Source organism: Mesoplodon mirus (genome assembly GCF_964341445.2).
Source record: "Mesoplodon mirus genome assembly, chromosome: 3".
In the NCBI taxonomy this organism is placed as follows: Eukaryota; Metazoa; Chordata; class Mammalia; order Artiodactyla; family Ziphiidae; genus Mesoplodon; species Mesoplodon mirus.
In genome coordinates this window covers 167,441,631-167,460,345 of record NC_138978.1, presented here as the reverse complement: position 1 = coordinate 167,460,345, position 18,715 = coordinate 167,441,631, and the positions used below count along the sequence as shown (strand labels likewise).

General features: G+C 35.0%; 1 protein-coding gene across 3 annotated transcripts in view; it reads left to right on the top strand.

The window, feature by feature from the left end:
• The window catches only part of RABGAP1L (RAB GTPase activating protein 1 like), a 689,539-nt gene that overhangs the window by 449,146 nt on the left and 221,678 nt on the right, over positions 1–18,715 (top strand). For all 3 annotated transcript variants that reach the window (XM_082612933.1, XM_082612934.1, XM_082612935.1), the window contains exons 16-17: positions 6,960–7,085; positions 9,279–9,422. In XM_082612933.1, the coding sequence (XP_082469059.1) occupies positions 6,960–7,085; positions 9,279–9,422 (270 nt within the window). The remainder of the gene's footprint in view (positions 1–6,959; positions 7,086–9,278; positions 9,423–18,715) is intronic.

Here is an 18,715-nt window from a genome sequence, read left to right as displayed (position 1 = left end):
CAATATATATAAAAAAGATGTAAATTGTAACATCAGTAACTTAAAGTGTGAGGTGGGAAGAAATAAAAGTATGAAGCTTTTGTATGCTATCAAAGTTAAGTTGTTATCAACTTAAAATAGGATGTTATAACTATAAGATGTTTTATGTAAGACTCTTGTTAACCATAAAGCAAAAACCGACAGTAGATTCACAAAAGAAAAGAGAATCAAAGCATACCATTACAAAGAATCATCAAATCACGAAGGAAGACTGTAAGAGAGGAAGCAAGGAGCAAAGGATTTACAAAAAAGAACACAATTAACAAAATGTTAATAGTGAGTCCTTATCTATCAGTAATACTTTAAATGGATAAATTATTTAATCAAGAGACATGGAATGGCTGACTGGACAGAGGAAAAAAAGAAACAGGATCCATTGGTATACTGCCTAAAGAGCCTCACTTTAGCTTTAAGGACACACATAGACTGAGAGTGAAGGGGTAGAAAAAGATATTTCAAGTAAGTGATAACCAAAAGAAAGTAGAGGTAGCTATATGCTTATATCAGACAAAATAGACTTTAAGGAAAAAATGTTCAAAACAGAAGAAGAAAGTCATATAATGATAAAGGAGTCAAACCATCAAGAAGATATAACAAATTATAAAATTTGTATGCACTCACCTGTATGTTCAGAGCACCTAAATATATAAAGCAAATAGAAACAGAACTGAAAGAAGAAATAAATAGCAATACAGTAATATTTGGGTACTTCGGTACCCCACTCTCAACAATGGATAGATCATCCAGGCAGAGAATCAATAAGGAAACAGCAGATTTTAGCAGTACTGTAGACCAAATAGACCTAACAGGTATACATAGAACAGTCCATCTACCAGCAGCAACACATTCTTCTCAAGCACACATGGAACATTTTCTAGGCTAGATCATATGTTAGGTCACAGAAAAAGTCTCAACAAATTTGAGATAGAAGTTATATAAAGTATCTTTTACAACCACAGTGTTATGAAACTAGAAGCTAATAACAGGATGAAAGCTGGAAAATTCACAAATGTGTGCAAATTAAAAACACACACCTGAACATACAATGGATGAAAAAAGAGAAATTAAAAAATATATACCTTGGGCTTCCCTGGTGGCGCAGTGGTTGAGAGTCCACCTGCCAATGCAGGCAACGTGGGTTCATGCCCCGGTCCGGGAAGATCCCACATGCCGCAGAGCGGCTGGGCCCGTGAGCCATGGCCGCTGAGCCTGCACAACCGGAGCCTGTGCTCCGCAACGGGAGAGGCCACAACAGTGAGAGGCCCACATATTGCAGAAAAAAAAAAAAAAAACTTGAGACAAGTGAAAATAGAAACACAACATATCAAAACTTATAGGATGCAGCAAAAGGAGTACTAAGAGGGAATTTTATAGTGATAAATGCATACATCAGGCAAAGAGAAATATCTCAAATGAACAACCTAACTTTACACCTCAAGGAACTGGAAAAAGTAGTACAGACTAAGCCCAAAGTTAGTAGAAGGAAGAAAATAATAAAGACTATAAGACAAATAAATAAAATAGAGAATAGAAAAACAATGGGAAAGATTGACAAAACTAAGAGTTGATTCTTTGAAAAGATAACAAAATTATATACTTTTAGCTAGATTAACTGAAAAAAAAAGAGGGTGCAAATAAATAAAATTATTTAAAAAGAGGAGACATTATAGCTGATACCTCAGAAATACAAACGATCATAAGAGACTACTGTGAAAAATTATACACCAACAAATTGGATAACCTAGAAAAAATGAGTAAATTTCTAGAAACACACAAGACTCAAGAAATAGAAAATCTGAATAGACCAGTAACAAGTAAGGAGATTAAGTCAAGAATCAAAACTCCCCCAACAGATAAAAGCCTGGGACCAGATGGTTTCACTGGTGCATACTACCAAACATTAAAACCAAACATTTTAAGAAGCATTAGTGCCAATCTTTCTCAAACTCTTCCAGAAAAATTGAAAAGGAGGGAAAACTCCCAAACTCATTTTACAAGGCAAGCTTTACCCTGATACCAAAACCAGAGGAGGATACTACAAGAAAAGAAAACTGTAAGCCAATATCCCTGATGAATGTAGATCAAAAGTTCTCAACAAAATACTGGCAAACTAAATTGAACAACACATTAAAAGGATCATATTCCATGATCAAATGGGATTCATCCCTGGGATGCAAGGATGGTTCGACATATGCAAGTCATAAAAGTTATGTATCACATTAATAAAATGAAAGATAAAAATCATATAATCATCTCAATAGATGCAGAAAAGCATTTGACAAAATTCAACATCCATGCGTGAGAAAAGTTGTCAACATACTGGGTATAGATGACACGTGCCTCAACATAATAAAGGCCATATATGACAAGCCAGCAGCTAACATACTCAATGGTGAAAGGTTGAACACTTTTTTTCTGGACATACAGATGGCCATCAGGTACATGAAAAAGTGCTCAATATCACCAATCATTAGTGAAGTGCAAATTAAAACCACAACAAAATATCACCTTACACCTGTTTGAATAGCTATCATCAAAAAGACAAGAATTAACAAGTGTTGGGAGGATATGGAGAACAGGGATCCCTTGTGCACTGTTGGTGGGAATGTGAATTGGTGCAGCTACTGTGGAAAACAGTATGGAGGTTCCTCAAAGAGTCAAAAATAGAACTACCATTTGATCCAGCAGTTCCACTTCTGAGTATTTATCCAAAGGAAACAAAGACACTAACTCAAAAAGATGTCTTCACCCCACGTTCATTGCAGCATTAGTTGCAATAGTGAACACATGGAAACAATCTAAGTGTCTATTGAGTGATGGATGGATAAAGAAAATGTGGTATATACATATAGGGGAATACTATTCAGCCATAAAAAAGGAAATTCTGTTATTTGTGACAACATGGATGAACCTTGAGGGCTTTATGCTAAGTGAAGTAAGTCAGTCAGAGAAAGACATGGATGATCTCACTTATATGTGGAAACGAAAAACGTTTGTTGGGACTTCCCTGGTGGTCCAGTGGTTGACTGCACGCTTCCACTGCAGGGGGCATGGGTTCGCTCCATGGTAGGGGAACTAAGACCCCACATGCCCTGTGGCGTGGCCACAAGATTTAAAAAAAAAAAAAAAAGACAAAGCGGAGGTTGATGGTCGCCAGGTGTGGGAGATGTGGGAAATGGGTGAGTGTAGTGAAAGAGTACAAACTTCCAGTTATTAAATTAATAAGTTCAGGGGATGTAATGTACAGCATAGTAACTGTAGGTGACAATACTGTATTGTATATTTGAAAATTGCTTACCACAAAAAAGACAAAAATTCTCACCATAAAAAACAAAAATCGTTAACTATGTGAGGTTATATATGTATATATAAATAAGTAAAATCATCACTTTGTACACCTTAAACTTACACAATGTTGTATGTCAATTATATCTCAATAAAGCTGGGAAAAATTAAACAATATAAATGTACAATTACATATATTAAAAACAGAAAGTGGTAAATACTAATTATTTTGCCACATTTTACTGTTATCTGTACTTTTTAGTCTGTTTATGTCTGTTTTATCTGATGGAAGTAGCATATAATGGTATGTTGTTGAGCATTGCTTCTCAGCTCCAGTTTATTTATTTTCTATATTTGATGAGTTATGGTAATGGCCAACTACTGCTAACGCTACAGCTAGGTCCCTGTTACCCAACTTATTATTATAATTATTAGTATTATATTTATTTGCATTAACAAAGCTATAATTTATTGTTGTAAGTTTTTCTGCCATCATTGAAGTCATTAGTAGCCACCAGTGATTATTGTTTATAATTTCCAAAGTATGTTTTTATCATATATCTTATGTTTTACAATATCATCAATCTAGGCTCAGCCTTCACTCCCTGTTATTGACACTTCACTGAGGTATATTTCAAAAACATGCATTGTCTTATCCTTCAAAGCAAAACACCATTATAAGTCTATGTGTGAACTTCCTTTTTTCTCTGTGGTGTAAATGTCAATTGGTATTTGTTGTTTAGCTATATTTTATATATTTTTGGGTATTCTCTTTTTTTTTTTTTTTTTTTTTTTGCGGCACGCGGGCTTCTCACTGTTGTGGCCTCTCCCGTTGCGGAGCACAGGCTCCGGACGCGCAGGCTCAGCGGCCATGGCTCACGGGCCCAGCCGCTTGGCGGCATGTGGGATCCTCCTGGACCGGGGCACAAACCCGCGTCCCCTGCATCGGCAGGCGGACTCTCAACCACTGCGCCACCAGGGAAGCCCTGGTATTCTCATTTTTAATATCTTTGACATATTTTCTCATTTTGTGTGCTCACCCTGCTTGCTGCTAGTAATAATGAATACATTAATTGAAGAAAGAGAAATACCAAGGGAAGCTTAATTAGACATGCTAAATAGATCCCATTTCATCTTTAAACCAGAAAGAGAAGGTTGAATTTCCACTTTCCAAAGGATTATACCTATTTCCCATTACTTTCTCACTCATTTTGTTAGCAACCTTTTTTCTGTTTTCACAGGGATTCATTTTTAGTCACTTTCATGTTGAGATAGTATCTGAGATCCCATAAGAGCTTATTATATCTGACCTTAGTCTTCACAGATAGTCAGTATTGATTCTACTCAGCTGGACTGGTATTTTGTAGGTTTAGTCTACTGTTTTCATGTAACACATGAACTAACTAAAAATCAAAACCTTGGCTATATTGCTGACGCTAGACCTGAAGGATACTAACTCCAAGGCTGCCCCCCACACCCAAAATATAGATATATTTTTAAAAATAGGCTGGGATTGTCAGTTTTATTTTTAGGGATCAAGTTCAAACTTTCAAATGCTTTTGTTTTTAAAGAACATTTATTAAATATATTGTTTGTATATGTGTGAGAGACAGACAGTTGAATGGGGAAGGTGGTGGAGGGAGAGGGTAAGGGGACCAAGAGATAGAGACAGAGATGGGTGCGGGGAGAGAGGGAGAGAGAATGAGTGTGAATGAATGAATATGAATAAATTTAAGCTCCATATCTAAAAGCAAAGCAGAACTTTATGTCTATTTGTCATTTTCTTAAATAGTTTATCCTGATAAAGCTCATATCCGGCCATCCCTCTATTTGCACTGTAACTGTAGTGACATCTAACTCCTCTTCCACACCCCATCCTCCCCTACTCCACAACTTCTGTGTCTGTATCAGACTCAAGTAGAGTTGCCTATTTCCTTGTCCTTTGGGAAGGCACTCTACTTTTACCTCTGTATCCAGGGCCTAGAACAGTACATGCATCTTACATGTTCAGTGACTGCATGTATGAATGCTGAAGGGTGTTTAAACTTTTGTTTTAATGGTCTCACCACATTCAAGGAAATAAAGGTTAATCCCTTTTATACCTTGTATATTCAACTAATCATCACTTACTTAGGAAGAGGGAAAGGTTGAGTGAACTAGTTTCTCTAGGGCTGGTAATAGTTATCTTACGGGCAGCATTTTTGTATAGCCATTTGAGTAGAGATCAGGGAGAAGACAAAGAGGCTTATAACTTGGTAGTAAGAGAAGTATTGTAGACTGTTTATGTGCACATTAGTGTCACTTGAAGCTTCAATGACAGAATTGCTAAAGGGGTAAAAAAAATACAGTGTGCTTACATTCTAAATAACTGCATAAAAACTGAAAAATGTCTGCTAACTTGAACTGCTGTGCTAAAAGCCAAGGCCCCCAACTCATAGGTAAAAAAGAAATAAGCAAATATTTAGAGAAGCAAAATGACAACAGCTAACTGTACTTATTTAACTTTAGGAGATTTTATTTAACTAATTTACATATTTCATGGTTTATAGTAGAAAACAGAAGTGGTCAGTTTGTGTAGGAACTTAAATAAACAGTTACATTTCTAAGTGGGTAAACAGAACTCTACTTGATTCAATTATTCAGGCAGGAAGTTGGTCTAACAAATGTGTCAAATACCATAATCAGCCAAGGTCAGACTTTCAAAGAAGTGACATTTAAAGTAAATGTTTACATAATAGTTACATCCTAGGACCTTGAGTAAGGACAATTTTTTCTGTTTGCTTGGTACAAATTCTAAAATATTGAATATGTCCCTCTCTAAATTCTTTCAGCTCATTGATACCATAATTTAGAGATCGGTTCTTTTGATTTCAGATTTTATTCTCTGTTCAGATAAAAATATCTCGGAAGGTATATCAGACTTTATTTGTCATTTAAATCTTAATGAGAGAAGCTCATAAGCTTCTGGAACAGCTGAAAACCTTTTTATAGAGAGAAAAATAGCAACATCAGGATTCTGGGAGGACAGTATCATACTATCTATCAAAATTAAAAATGCATTTTATCCTTTGACTCAGCAATCCCTCTTTTGGGAAATTATTGAGGGAGAAAAGCAAGGTGCATAGCAATGTATTTAGAATGCTATCTTTTATACAGGAAAGGGAAAAAGTAAAATAAGAAATGTAATTCTTTTATTTGCATAAAGAAACACTGGCAGGATATATGAGAAATTATTGAGTAGTTATGAGATTATGCAAAAGAGGTTGGGGGGACAGATACAGGGATTAGTGGATATAGGGATAGAGAGGAGTGAGACTTTTTTAAACCTTTATATACTTTTAAATTGTTTTGATTTTTTACATCATCTGTCTGTATTACCTATTTTTAAGATGGCTTAAGAGTAAATGACAAGGTGATTAAAATTAGCAAAAGAGGGAAATTCATCTCAAGTAGGGAAGCTTGAAACTTGGAACATAGATTTTACCTATGTCACTGCAGAAAGCTGGCTCTGAAGAATTTCATTCATTAGTGGCCTTCAACCACTAATACAGGGGACTAATAACATGAAGGAATGTTTCTGACATTCTGGTCAAATGCCACTCAGTCATGTTCTGTATGTATATGTTTTCCTGTAGATGCCAGAGGAACAAGCATTCTGTGTTTTGGTGAAAATCATGTATGACTATGGTTTACGAGACCTCTACAAAAACAACTTTGAAGATCTTCACTGCAAATTCTATCAGTTGGAAAGACTAATGCAGGTAAATAAACATTAGGAACTTTTATCACTCAGGGATTTGTTGGCTTATAGGGAAAGTCCAATAAAATTGAAAAATAATGATTTATGAAAATCGAATGGAAAGTTACAGAAAAGGTAAATGGATTTGGTTTCTGACCAATATCTACAGTGGTCTTAATATCATAAAATATTTATTTAACTATTTGACCATTTATAAAAATAGTCTTCCATTTAAAATAGTCAACTTAATGCACTTTGAAGTGCAAATATGGTGAATTAAGTCAGTAAAGAGATTTCCCAGTATTATTTGTAAATAAATGAAGATATTTACATAATAAAAACTGAAGTACTTAAGATTTTTCTCAGTATTAATTAGCACCAGTACCATATTTAGGTCCACATGTAGAGAACACTTTAAAGAGACAGAAAGACATTGATGAAATTAAAAACCACCTAAAATATTGTAGTGTAGGGACACACTTTAAATTCTTTCCTCTGTAATTTCCAGATCTCACACAATGTTGTTAACTGTTTCATAATGTATATGTGTAAATTATATGTATGAGAAATAGGTATTCTTTTATATATCTGTCATAAAAAAAGGTTGTGAGCAAGGACAAAATTATTATCTAGTGCTGTTAAAGGAATTACTGAGTAGCTTTGAAATTCCACCTGAGGTTGTAAATCTTAAATTTGTAATGGGTCTATGCAACATATTTATATGGCTTTCTCTGTAAGAGGTATTGGGAATCCAAGAGAAATGTGAAGAAAATACATGATTGAATTGATTCCATATTGGGGAAAAGTAAAGTGGTTGGGGAGGAAGGTTACTGGGATGTGGCAGTAGAGGATACTGGTAGGAGCTTATTGACATGACCTGTCAGCAGATCAGTAGGTGTCTAAGGGGGAAGTGAAGCCAATAGGAGACAAAGACTAGAACAGGGAAGTGGAAGGCAGAGAGTTTGCAGTGAGGTTAAGGACAGCTGTATTAGGAGAAGGGAATGTAGGAGGATAGAAGACCTGAAACGTGAAGAAGAAATAAAGGGGGAGGAGGATGTCAAAAGAACTGTAAGCACAATGACAAATGGGCATTGAGGGGGAAAAAGACTGTGTAGAAGAATCTGGTAACTATGGACAGTAAAAGCAATGGGCTCTTTTTTAGAGATTTCATTCTTCCAAGTAAATTTTGGGATTCTTCACATTTTTTATCTTTCATTTACCTTTCATTTTAAAAAGTTCATATTTTTTCAAAGGTCAGTATTCTTAAGAGCTTTGAGAGTCAAATAAAAGTACCTGATAAATGAATAGCATGTTCATGGTACTATGAAGAAACCCAAATACATTTTCTGTTAGCACTTCTGTCTGTTAACTGAATGACCACTTCGATACCCCATTAAAAGTACCTGATGGGTACATTGGGGTGTTTTTCAAAGAGCATCTTGTACAAAAAGTGAGGTTTTTTTATTTCTGTGGTCTGTTTATGAAAACAAAACTAAAGTGGGCTTTTATATATCTTTGCCTTTGTCTTTCAGTTATGGGAATAGCTATGCTAATGCTTTATACTTTGCCTTTCATGCTTTTGAAAAGCATTTACTTGTATAACTCGGGGAAAAAGAGGTTTTTTCCTCTTTTTCCCAGTATTTTTTCCAGAAAAACCCATAAAGGGTTTTTCTAGGAGACGTCCAATTTTATACATTATATACTTGTACAATTTCTGTACTTTGTAATTTTTAATATGTTGAAGATAGATTGTTAAAAGTACGGTTATGTTTTGGGCTTCAGTACCATAATGTACTGAAGTAATATCATAGAACCCAGATGATGTTGATATTAAATGGTCTTCAAAGAAAAGATACATTTCTTTTTTGGCTAGTTAGGAGTTCAACCCTGAATGGAGTGCTGTGACTTGACCGTGGAGTCCTGATACTCACTAGACCACAGGTGTTCTGTCAGAGCAAGCATTTCCCAAGAAACAGGAACAGTCAAGTGAGCAAGAGTTGATCTTTGTTATTTGTTCATAACACGTCTTTCTTGTTCTCTGTCATATGCCCAGTTCTCATCTTCTATCATCACTTCTATGTAGTTATATAAAAGTCAACAAATGCTGTAGTAAATTGAGAGTGATCATAGCAAGCTTGTCATAAATCGCAGTTGTGGCAGGAAATGAGGCGTCTTCAGTGTTCCTCCCTCCACAATTTTCCACTTTGACTTTCAGGAGCAGTTACCGGACCTGCACGGCCATTTTTCTGATCTGAACCTGGAAGCTCATATGTATGCATCCCAGTGGTTTCTCACTCTTTTTACTGCCAAGTTCCCACTCTGCATGGTCTTCCACATCATTGACTTACTGCTTTGTGAGGTAGAGTGACTCCCATCTCTCATATTTAAGTCAAAATAGAAAATAGTTTCTACTTAGCACGATTAACAATTTTCTTCATTTTCTTTTTACCTTAAAAAAGAACATTAAGCCATAAATACTGACCAAAAAGTTCTATTTGAATTTTTAGTAAAGATTACTTTAATAGTAATTTTATTATTTGTGAGAAATGAAAATGTTAGGCATATATAATTTCTACAAAGTAAAATGAGGTAATTAAATTTGTATCATTAAATTCACAATAAGCCTATATCTGTGTAATTATGCATTACTAATACCAAGGACCTTTAAAGTTAAATAAGTGAAATTAGAATCAGGTGTTTTTAATGGTAATGTAATTATACTCCAAGAGTGAATATAAATGAAAACTTTATGGTAATTAAATTCTCAATTCATATCTCTTCCTGTGTGTTGTTTGAGACTCCTACCAGACAATTGAGAAGTGATAAACTAAAGCTTCTATATCATATAATTATATGTTTAGACAGTAGAATATTTCAAAAATTAGTTTGCAGAATTCCTTAGGTATCTATATTTGTTTCCTTTATTGTTTTTAGTTCCTTAGATGGCTGTATTTATTTACTTTACTCTTTTAAAGATGTAAGTAATATTACACACACATACATCTTATACTGCCCATCAAAATGTTTGTCTTTGCAGTGATGAAAAAGTTGCTGGATAAGAAAAACTTTTTTATTGGGAATATAAATGTATATAAAAATATAACTGTCTTAATGTAAAAAGCTGGAGTAATCAAAAGTATAAACTTAATATAATCTAGACAGTTTTATATTACAATATTAATTTTTTAACACAAAGTTTCTTCTTTCTTAGAAGAAAAGTCTAACCATTTTAATCACCCCAGGAACTAGAAATTTCATCATAAAATAAGGTTAAAAAAGATAAAAATGTATAAGCTATATAAAGCATAGCTTACTTTTCAGCCTACTTACTGCAGTAACCATCTGATATGCAAGCACAGCTGGGTTTTGCTCTTCAAAGGTTCTAGCTGGCAGAAGCACAACATATGAAGGGTGCAGAGCATTTTGTAAACATGTAAGATTTTAAAACATTTGTAACATATTTTGATAAAGAAGAGTTCAGTGACTTGCTGAGAGACACAGAATAAGTTCCCGAATTCTGAATATTATAACAGCCAGAGTACCTGACTGATGACGCATTAATTCTATTTGTCTTACTTACAGATTAGTTCCTTAAATGCCTATTTAAATTAAACCTAAAGGAAGAATGCAAAATTAGGAGCTAAAACCTTATTCAAAGTCAAAATGGTGTGATCACAGTATGCACAAAGCAAACTGGACATTTGTACTAAAAACTCTACTTTGCCTGATTATCCAAATGGGTGTGGTGAACAGTTCTGACTCCTCTAATTTAGTTTAATATTCTTTGAAAGTAAAACCAAATTCATTGAGTTCTGTAATCTTCAAACAATGTGATACTAAAAGTTAGTTCTGATAAATATTTATAGGTCTTACTTATTGCACACTGAGCTGAGTTCAGTATTTCATGGTATTTATAAAAATAGGAAAAAGTGGGGGCATGGCATTTTAACAGTTTTATCTTTATATATAGTAAGAGCTTGCAAATACTTATTATCATTGCTTCATGTTTTTTGCTGATATTATCTAACTTCAGAGTAGATTGGTTCGGTGGTGTTCATTATAGAAAAGAGAATGAAATTAATATGCTTAATCATAACAGTTAAATTGGATTTCTTGGTCACTTTTGGTAAGGTAGTAACACTGGAATAGTGACTTTGTAAAATTGTCTCTACCTCAATGGTGCCATACCTGACATTGGAGCACTGTCCACGGGTCTTCTGGAACCCAGATTCATAATTCCTCAGGAAATTTCATCTTGAAGATATTTGAATTTCTAATATCAGTTGCTTAAAAAATTAGCAACATTTATGGTAGGGGAAAGAAAAGTAAATTTATAAGTCTTCTCATCAGTTGTCAGCTGCGATTCATAATCACAGTGTTTGAAAGATCTTAATGCTCATTAAAATTAATAAGAGCATCATAGATGTTACTTTTTCTTCCCTTAAACCTGTACTCTGCAGCTGTTTAAGGAAGTTGCATAGCTTTCCAAAACAGGGAGTAGGTTGTAATCACAGCATCATGGTAACCAAGGAAATAAATGATAACATCCCTCAACAAAGTAAATAGCCTTTCAAAATAAAGTTTATTGGCAACAGTATTGTAGTGTGCTTCAGGATATTTGTTCTTTCCACTAAGTCATCTTTGTCAGAGGATTAATTTGCAAAGGAAATTTTTAGATAAACTTTTATTTCCTGCTTGTCTGTGTTTTCTCTTTGCCCCTTTCCTCCTTGTGGTTAATAAAATATTTATATCAAGGCTATTCTTTCATATGTGATAAAATATTCCAAAAGAAGAAATGGAAACATAGTCTTAAATAGAATCATCCATAGGTATTTGTTTTTGTCATATTCTCTCTTTTTAAAGAAAACAATTTAAATCTTGATGGTTATGAATTAATATTGAGTTACAAATGGAAGGCTTAGAAATTCTTAGATGGAAAAAATATTGATTTTTCAAAGTTCATTATTCTGACAAAAAATGTATTGGTCTGCAGAATATTTTGCGCAAAGATCCTATTGCAAAATGAGAAAGTCATTGAGCTTGAAATTTTACTCTTAGAAAGTATATCCTCATTTCATGTTTTCCTAAGTTAAATGTTTTTAAGGATTTCTTCATTCATTCTGAGGTTAAGAATATGAAGTTAATTAAGTAGCAGAAAAGGGAAGAATTTTAGTAGACTTTGACAATGCAGTTGGAATCAAAAGCTAGTTATCGGTAATTTTATTTAAAATATTTACTTAAAGCTGAATATGCGGTGACTTGGGTTAATCCTTTTGTTTGGTAAAGATGGATTGCAACAGGATTTGAAACTAGAGTTGAAAATACATTTTCTTATATTGAGATGAATGGAACTCTGTAAATTGACATTTAGCCCAAAATTGAAATGAAAAAAAAAAAATCTTTTTAAAGGACAAAGCCTCCTATGTTTATTATCTGTCTCTGTTTATATGGAGGGATAAGAAGCAGGCTAAAAGTATTAATTACAGTGTAGATGCTATGCTGTTAATCCCCCAAGAATAAAACATTGGTTTTTAAAGAACCTTTTATTTAAATATAACAGAATAAAAGAAAATGTGCAAAAATTAGTGTAAAACATGCTGATTTTTAACAAAGCGAACACATTAATGTAGCCAAGTACCTAGATAAAAGAAAAAGAACATTATCTGCATTTCATAAGCCCTCCTCCCCTCAGTCACTACTCCTCTGAAGAGTGATCACTATCCGACTTTTAACACCTAGATTAGTGTTAATTGGTTTTGAACTTTATATAAATGGCATCATACAATATGAACTCTTTTTCATCTAGCTTCTTCATTCATCATTATGTTTGTGAGACTCATCCATATAGTGCATCTAGGCGTGGTTTATTTGTTCCATTTTGTGAATATGCTACAATTTATTTGTTCTTCCATTCTATTGTTGATGGACGTTTGGGTCATTTCCCGATTAGGGCTATTATAAATAGTGTTGCTATGAACATTCTTGAACCTGTCTTTTGGTAAACATGTGTACGCATTTCAGTGGGTAAACATCTAGGAGTGAAATTTCTGGGTTAGGGCATATGTAAGCTAGGGTTTTGTAGATGCTACCAAACAGCTTTCCAAAGTATTTTGAGCATTGCCTTTTGTGTTGTTTTTGTTCAGTAAAAGTCTTCCTTGTGATCAGGGGCAGAGTTTTTGTTTTCTTTTCTTTTTTTTTTTTTTGTAGATGGCAGGTCCTAGATCAGATTAGTGTTCATGAACATGGAGCAAAATGAATCTCATTTGGTGATTGAAGTCATTCACTTAATCTCTGAAGTTGCGTACAGTTGGGAACTAAGAGCTGGATCTAAGACCCAAATCACTTTTGTGCTTATATGAGGGCAGTTACCCTGATGTGGAAAATTCAGCAATGTATTCAGTCATAGAAGAAGCAACATAGGGCCAGCTTAACATTGGCGTTAAGGTATTTATTTGGCTTTTTAGTTAACCCTTCCTGTATCACTTTCTTCACATTACTTTGCCAATATATGTCTTAGTTTCTTTCTCTGTAAAATGAAGCTAACAATACCTAGCTCCTGGGTTTATTTTAAGGATTAAATGCAATTATGAATATAAAGTGTCTAGCACTCTGTCTGCTACGTAGTAAATATTTACTTAATAATATTACCTTCCATTCTGCTCTATCCACCTGTATAGTCCTTTTAGTTGCTTCTCAATTTATTCAATTAACAACCAACTTTAGGGATTCTTAAGAGAGGGTTAACTGGCTGTTGGTTTGTTATTATCTTTCTAACCACCTTTGTTTTCCCCCCAGTTGAGGCACCTCTTTGCTAAAACCAAAAATTTAGCCGTTGACCTTAATAGAAGTTTTATTCTATTTCTTATTGACTATAGTGATTCAAGTAGTCCTCCAAAAGTGTTTTTTCTTCCACCTTCTTTCAAAAGACATAAGGAAAACAGTGTTTCTTTTAGTCTTGACAAGATAACTGACAGCTGGTGTTTAAAGTTGACTCTTCCCAGATAGTTCAGGTTTTAGAGTATCAAATATATTCAGCTTTATATAGTAACTTGGTATTTCTTGAAATTTAAGGAAATCATTGACTCTTCAAATTGGAGTATATTTCCTGCCTCTCCTTTCTTCTTAGGGTGATGAGAAAAGAAATGACAGTACGGGGTATCTGATTAAATACCACCAAATATAATCCCCCTTTCAAAGCAGTTTTCTAAAGCTGTTATCTGAAGAATAGATTCATTGTATAATATCTTTACTCTTTGCCCCCATTTTCCTCCCTCAAATAGTGATACATTGAATTTTTAATTGAGATATAGTTGACATATAACATTGTGTAAGCTTGTATCACAGTGTATCACATCATGTTAGTTTGATACATTTATGTATTGCACTATGATTACTACAGTAGCATTAATACCTTTATCAAGTAATACATCGAATTTAAAGCACATCACAATGGGCTGATATAAGGAAGATTAAGAACATAAAATTTTCTGAAAACTTTAAGAACAGTAATTGGTTACAAGAGAGGAAAAAATGCTTTGACTAACCAATAAATACTGTAGAGGCTATTTTAATGTTTTACTTATCAGTAGAAATCCTCAGGAATAGAAAAAACTCTAAAATCTCGTTTCTGGCTGCTAATATCTTTCCTACCTACTAGGGTCTTTATGGTTCTCACATCAGTTGTCTTAACAGCTCTTTCTTGTATTTTTGTTAATTTTGACATTACAGAAAGAGGCAGAAACCTCAAGTTAAAAAATGGCAGGGCTTCCCTGGTGGCGCAGTGGTTGAGAGTCCGCCTGCCGATGCAGGGGACACGGGTTCGTGCCCCGGTCTGGGAGGATCCCACATGCCGCAGAGCGGCTAGGCCCGTGAGCCATGGCCACTGAGCTTGCGCGTCCGGGGCCTGTGCTCCGCAATGGGAGGGGCCACAACAGTGGGAGGCCCGTGTACCACAAAAAAAAAAAAAAAAAAAAAATGGCAGAACGACTATCTGTGCTTCCTGTGACTTTGAGAGGAATATTCATTTATTCAACAAACGTTTATTGAACTCCTACTAATGCTTGGCACCATTCAAGTTCAGGGATACAACAGTAAATAAAAAACAGATAAAAAACTCTTGCCCTCATTAAGTTTTTATCCTTGTGGAAAAGGCAGACAATAAACACATGACTAAGTAGAATATACAGTATATCAGAGGTGTTAAATGCTATGGAGAAAGATAAAGGAAAGAAGAGAAATGTGGCAGATCTTAACAGGGTCTTTTGACCATAGTAGAGAATTTAGGTTTTACTGGGCTGAGATGGGAAACCACTAGTGAGGTTGAGTATAGGAATGACATGCTCTGATATATGTTTTATCCTGAACTCAGGTTGCATTGTTGAAAAAAAGATGTGGGGAGAATTTGAAGGGAGAAGTGGGAGACCAGTTAGAGACAATTGAGGTAATCTGGTGTTTGGACCAAGCAGTGGCAGTGGAGGTGGGGAAAAGTGGTTGAACTCTGGACAGATTTCAAAGGTAGAGAAAACAGGATGTGCTGATGGAGCATCTGGGGTAAGTTTTATTGATTACATGTTTTCATTTAAGGTAGTAGTGAGAGGGAAGGATGGCTGGTTGTGTAGCTTCCATGCTTCAGGGAGCATCTTGGAGACAGATGGTGCTGTGGAGTGAATGGGGAATGTTACTGTTACATGCTTTGTTCTGGAAGTGCTTGGATTACAAATTCTCTGCAGGTTTTTTCCAGAAGCAGGTTTTGGTGCCCCTGGGAACATTTAAGGCCAGTCTTTAAATAAGAAATATAGAGGGTGGAATAATTATGAAAGATGATCAATGGGGGAATAAGCATGTTAAACCTAGTACTTTAAAATACAACTGCATATTTACTGCTAAAAATAGAAGTGGTATTTTGCTTCAATAAAATCAGACTCACATTACTGTGAAGACTCACAAAGACTTTATATACCTTGAACCTGTTCAGTAACCCATAGTATTTAGTTGTTGAGTGTTTAGTTCTCATAATCAGAGCAAAGATCACTGACTTAAAGTTGTGGGGTGACAGATTTTTTTCCAATAAAAATCTTTCAGTTCATCATAAATTGGAATAACTAAAGTTACTTTATAGTATTTTTGGTTGCAGAAACACTCATAACAGTTAAACTGTATGTACATGGATTGAATAAAATAACTAAACATAGTCTATTATTTTTATGATTAAATATTTAAAACATACCCACAGACATAGAAAACAAACTTATGGTTACCAAAGGGGAAAGGTGGCGGGGGGAGGGATAAATTAGGAGTTTGGGATTAACATGCACACACTACTATATATAAAATAGATAACCAACAAGGACCTACTGTATAACACAGGGAAGTCTACTCACTATTCTGTATAACCTATATAGGAAAAGAAGCTGAAAAAGAGTAGATATATGTTTATGCATAACTGAATCACTTTGCTGTACCCTTAAAACTAACACAACATTGTGAATCAACTATACTCCAATATAAAATAAAAATTTAAAAAAGAATAATAAAAAAATTAAACATACCAAAAAATCATAAAGACATACAATGAACTCCTGTGTCTACCTCTCTGGTTAAGAAATAAAACAATACCAACAACATTAGCTTTGTATATTATTATCTCTTCGTGATCACACCTCCCGCCTTTTGCCTTCCTCAGAGGAACCATTCAGTGTTTATCATTCCCATGTATGTCTATACGTTTCCCATGTATGTCTATATGTATGCTATGTATATATGTATCTCTGAGCAATTTCCAGTTGAACATATTTGGAAAATATTATTGTACTCACTGGTTTATCAAGTCCACTTCCAAAATATGTTTTGAAAGCAAAATGTGTCTTCTCCTCAGTATCATGTCCTATTCAGTAACCTCCTAACTCATCTTACCACTCGGCGTTCTTTTATCCCATTATTCTCCACAGCATCCAGAGAAATTTTCATAAAACCCAGATCAGGTCATGTAACTCCTCTGCTGAAAATGCTTCAGTGATTTCCCACTAAATAAAACTTAAATTGTTTCACTTGGTCTGTAATCTTACTCTTCCTTACTCCACAGTGGTGTCCCTGGGTCAGTCTTCCCCTTACTCACTGTACATCCAACCCTGGCCTTTTAGTTTCTGAAACACTTAAGATCTTTTCAGGTTGAAAATGTTTGTGTAGCCTTTCCCTTCTGCCTACAGTGTGTTCTTCATTCTACCTGGCTTACTCCTTCAGATCTAAGTTTAAATGTTTCTTCCTCTAAGAAGTTTTGCCTGATCACCCATTCTTAAGTAGTGCATCCTTTTACCTTCTCTGATAGCACCCTGTAGTTGGTGGTTATTTATTTATTTACTGTGGATTACTTTTCAAATACCTATCTCTTCTACTAGATTATACATTTCTGAAAAGAGAAGCCATGTCTGTTTCATGTCCTACTGTATACCTAGTCAACTTGTAGACACACAGGAAATATCTGTTGAAGGAAAGTAGGAATGAAGAATTAATGGACAAAATTATTTTTATTGTCTTCATGTAGACGTTTTTATGAAATCCTATGGGCTGAAAAATAACTGTGCCTTTGATTCTTAAGAGAAAAAAATAAGTTAATATATTTAGGAATTCCTTCTCTTTTAGTTAAGAAATTTTAAGAAACAGAAATCCAGACATAGTAGCTCAAGTACAGTGGGGGTTTATTATAAATATAGAGGGAACCCAGGAAAGGATGAGCAAGTAGACCTCAGGAAGGACAGGTGCCACAGAAACTCCAGGCACTCATCTGTATTGATCTCTCTCTGTTTATGAATTGGATGTTCTCCCTTCTTTCATGACCTACATCTTTGTAGCTTTGTTTGTACAGGGCCTAAAATACCTCAGAAAAGTCTGCTATTACCTTTCAGCTCTAGGATCAACAGCTCTAGGATCAACAGCTCTTGGATCAACAGCTCTTGGCAAGCTCCTTATATTTTTAAGATAAAACTCTTGAGGGATAACCTAATTGGTCCTGCTCGTATTTTAAATAAGCCTGCATAGTCATGGGTCAAAGGTATGGGTCACCTTAGGCTAGTTGTCCATCTCTTGTCCAATATTCTGTGATAAGGGTTAGCCTTGGGGGGAGTCACATGACCTACAGCCCACTCAACAGGAACTCTACATGGAAGCAGATTTTCGGAGAAGGGTCACTGGTGGATCTGGAAAAACAAACATTTCTAGGTGCATATACTTCATGGATTGAAATTATTAGTGTTAACTGCTTTGAAATTTGACATTTGATAAATATTTATTAAATACATATTTATTCTCAAAATTGTGTTATCAATCTCAAAATTACATCTCAAAAATGTATTATCCAGCTGTAGATATTTATTTAATTAGAATGAAGAGTAGCACAGTTGTTTTTTGGGGGTTTTTTGCGGTACGTGGGCCTCTCACTGTTGTGGCCTCTCCCGTTGCGGAGCACAGGCTCCGGACGTGCAGGCTCAGCGGCCATGGCTCACAGGCCCAGCTGCTCTGCGGCATGTGGGATCTTCCCGGACCGGGGCAGGAACCCGTGTCCCCTGCATCGGCAGGCAGACTTTCAACCACTGCGCCACCAGGGAAGCCCAGCACAGTTTTAATATACAGTATAATCTTAAAAATTATGGCCCTCAG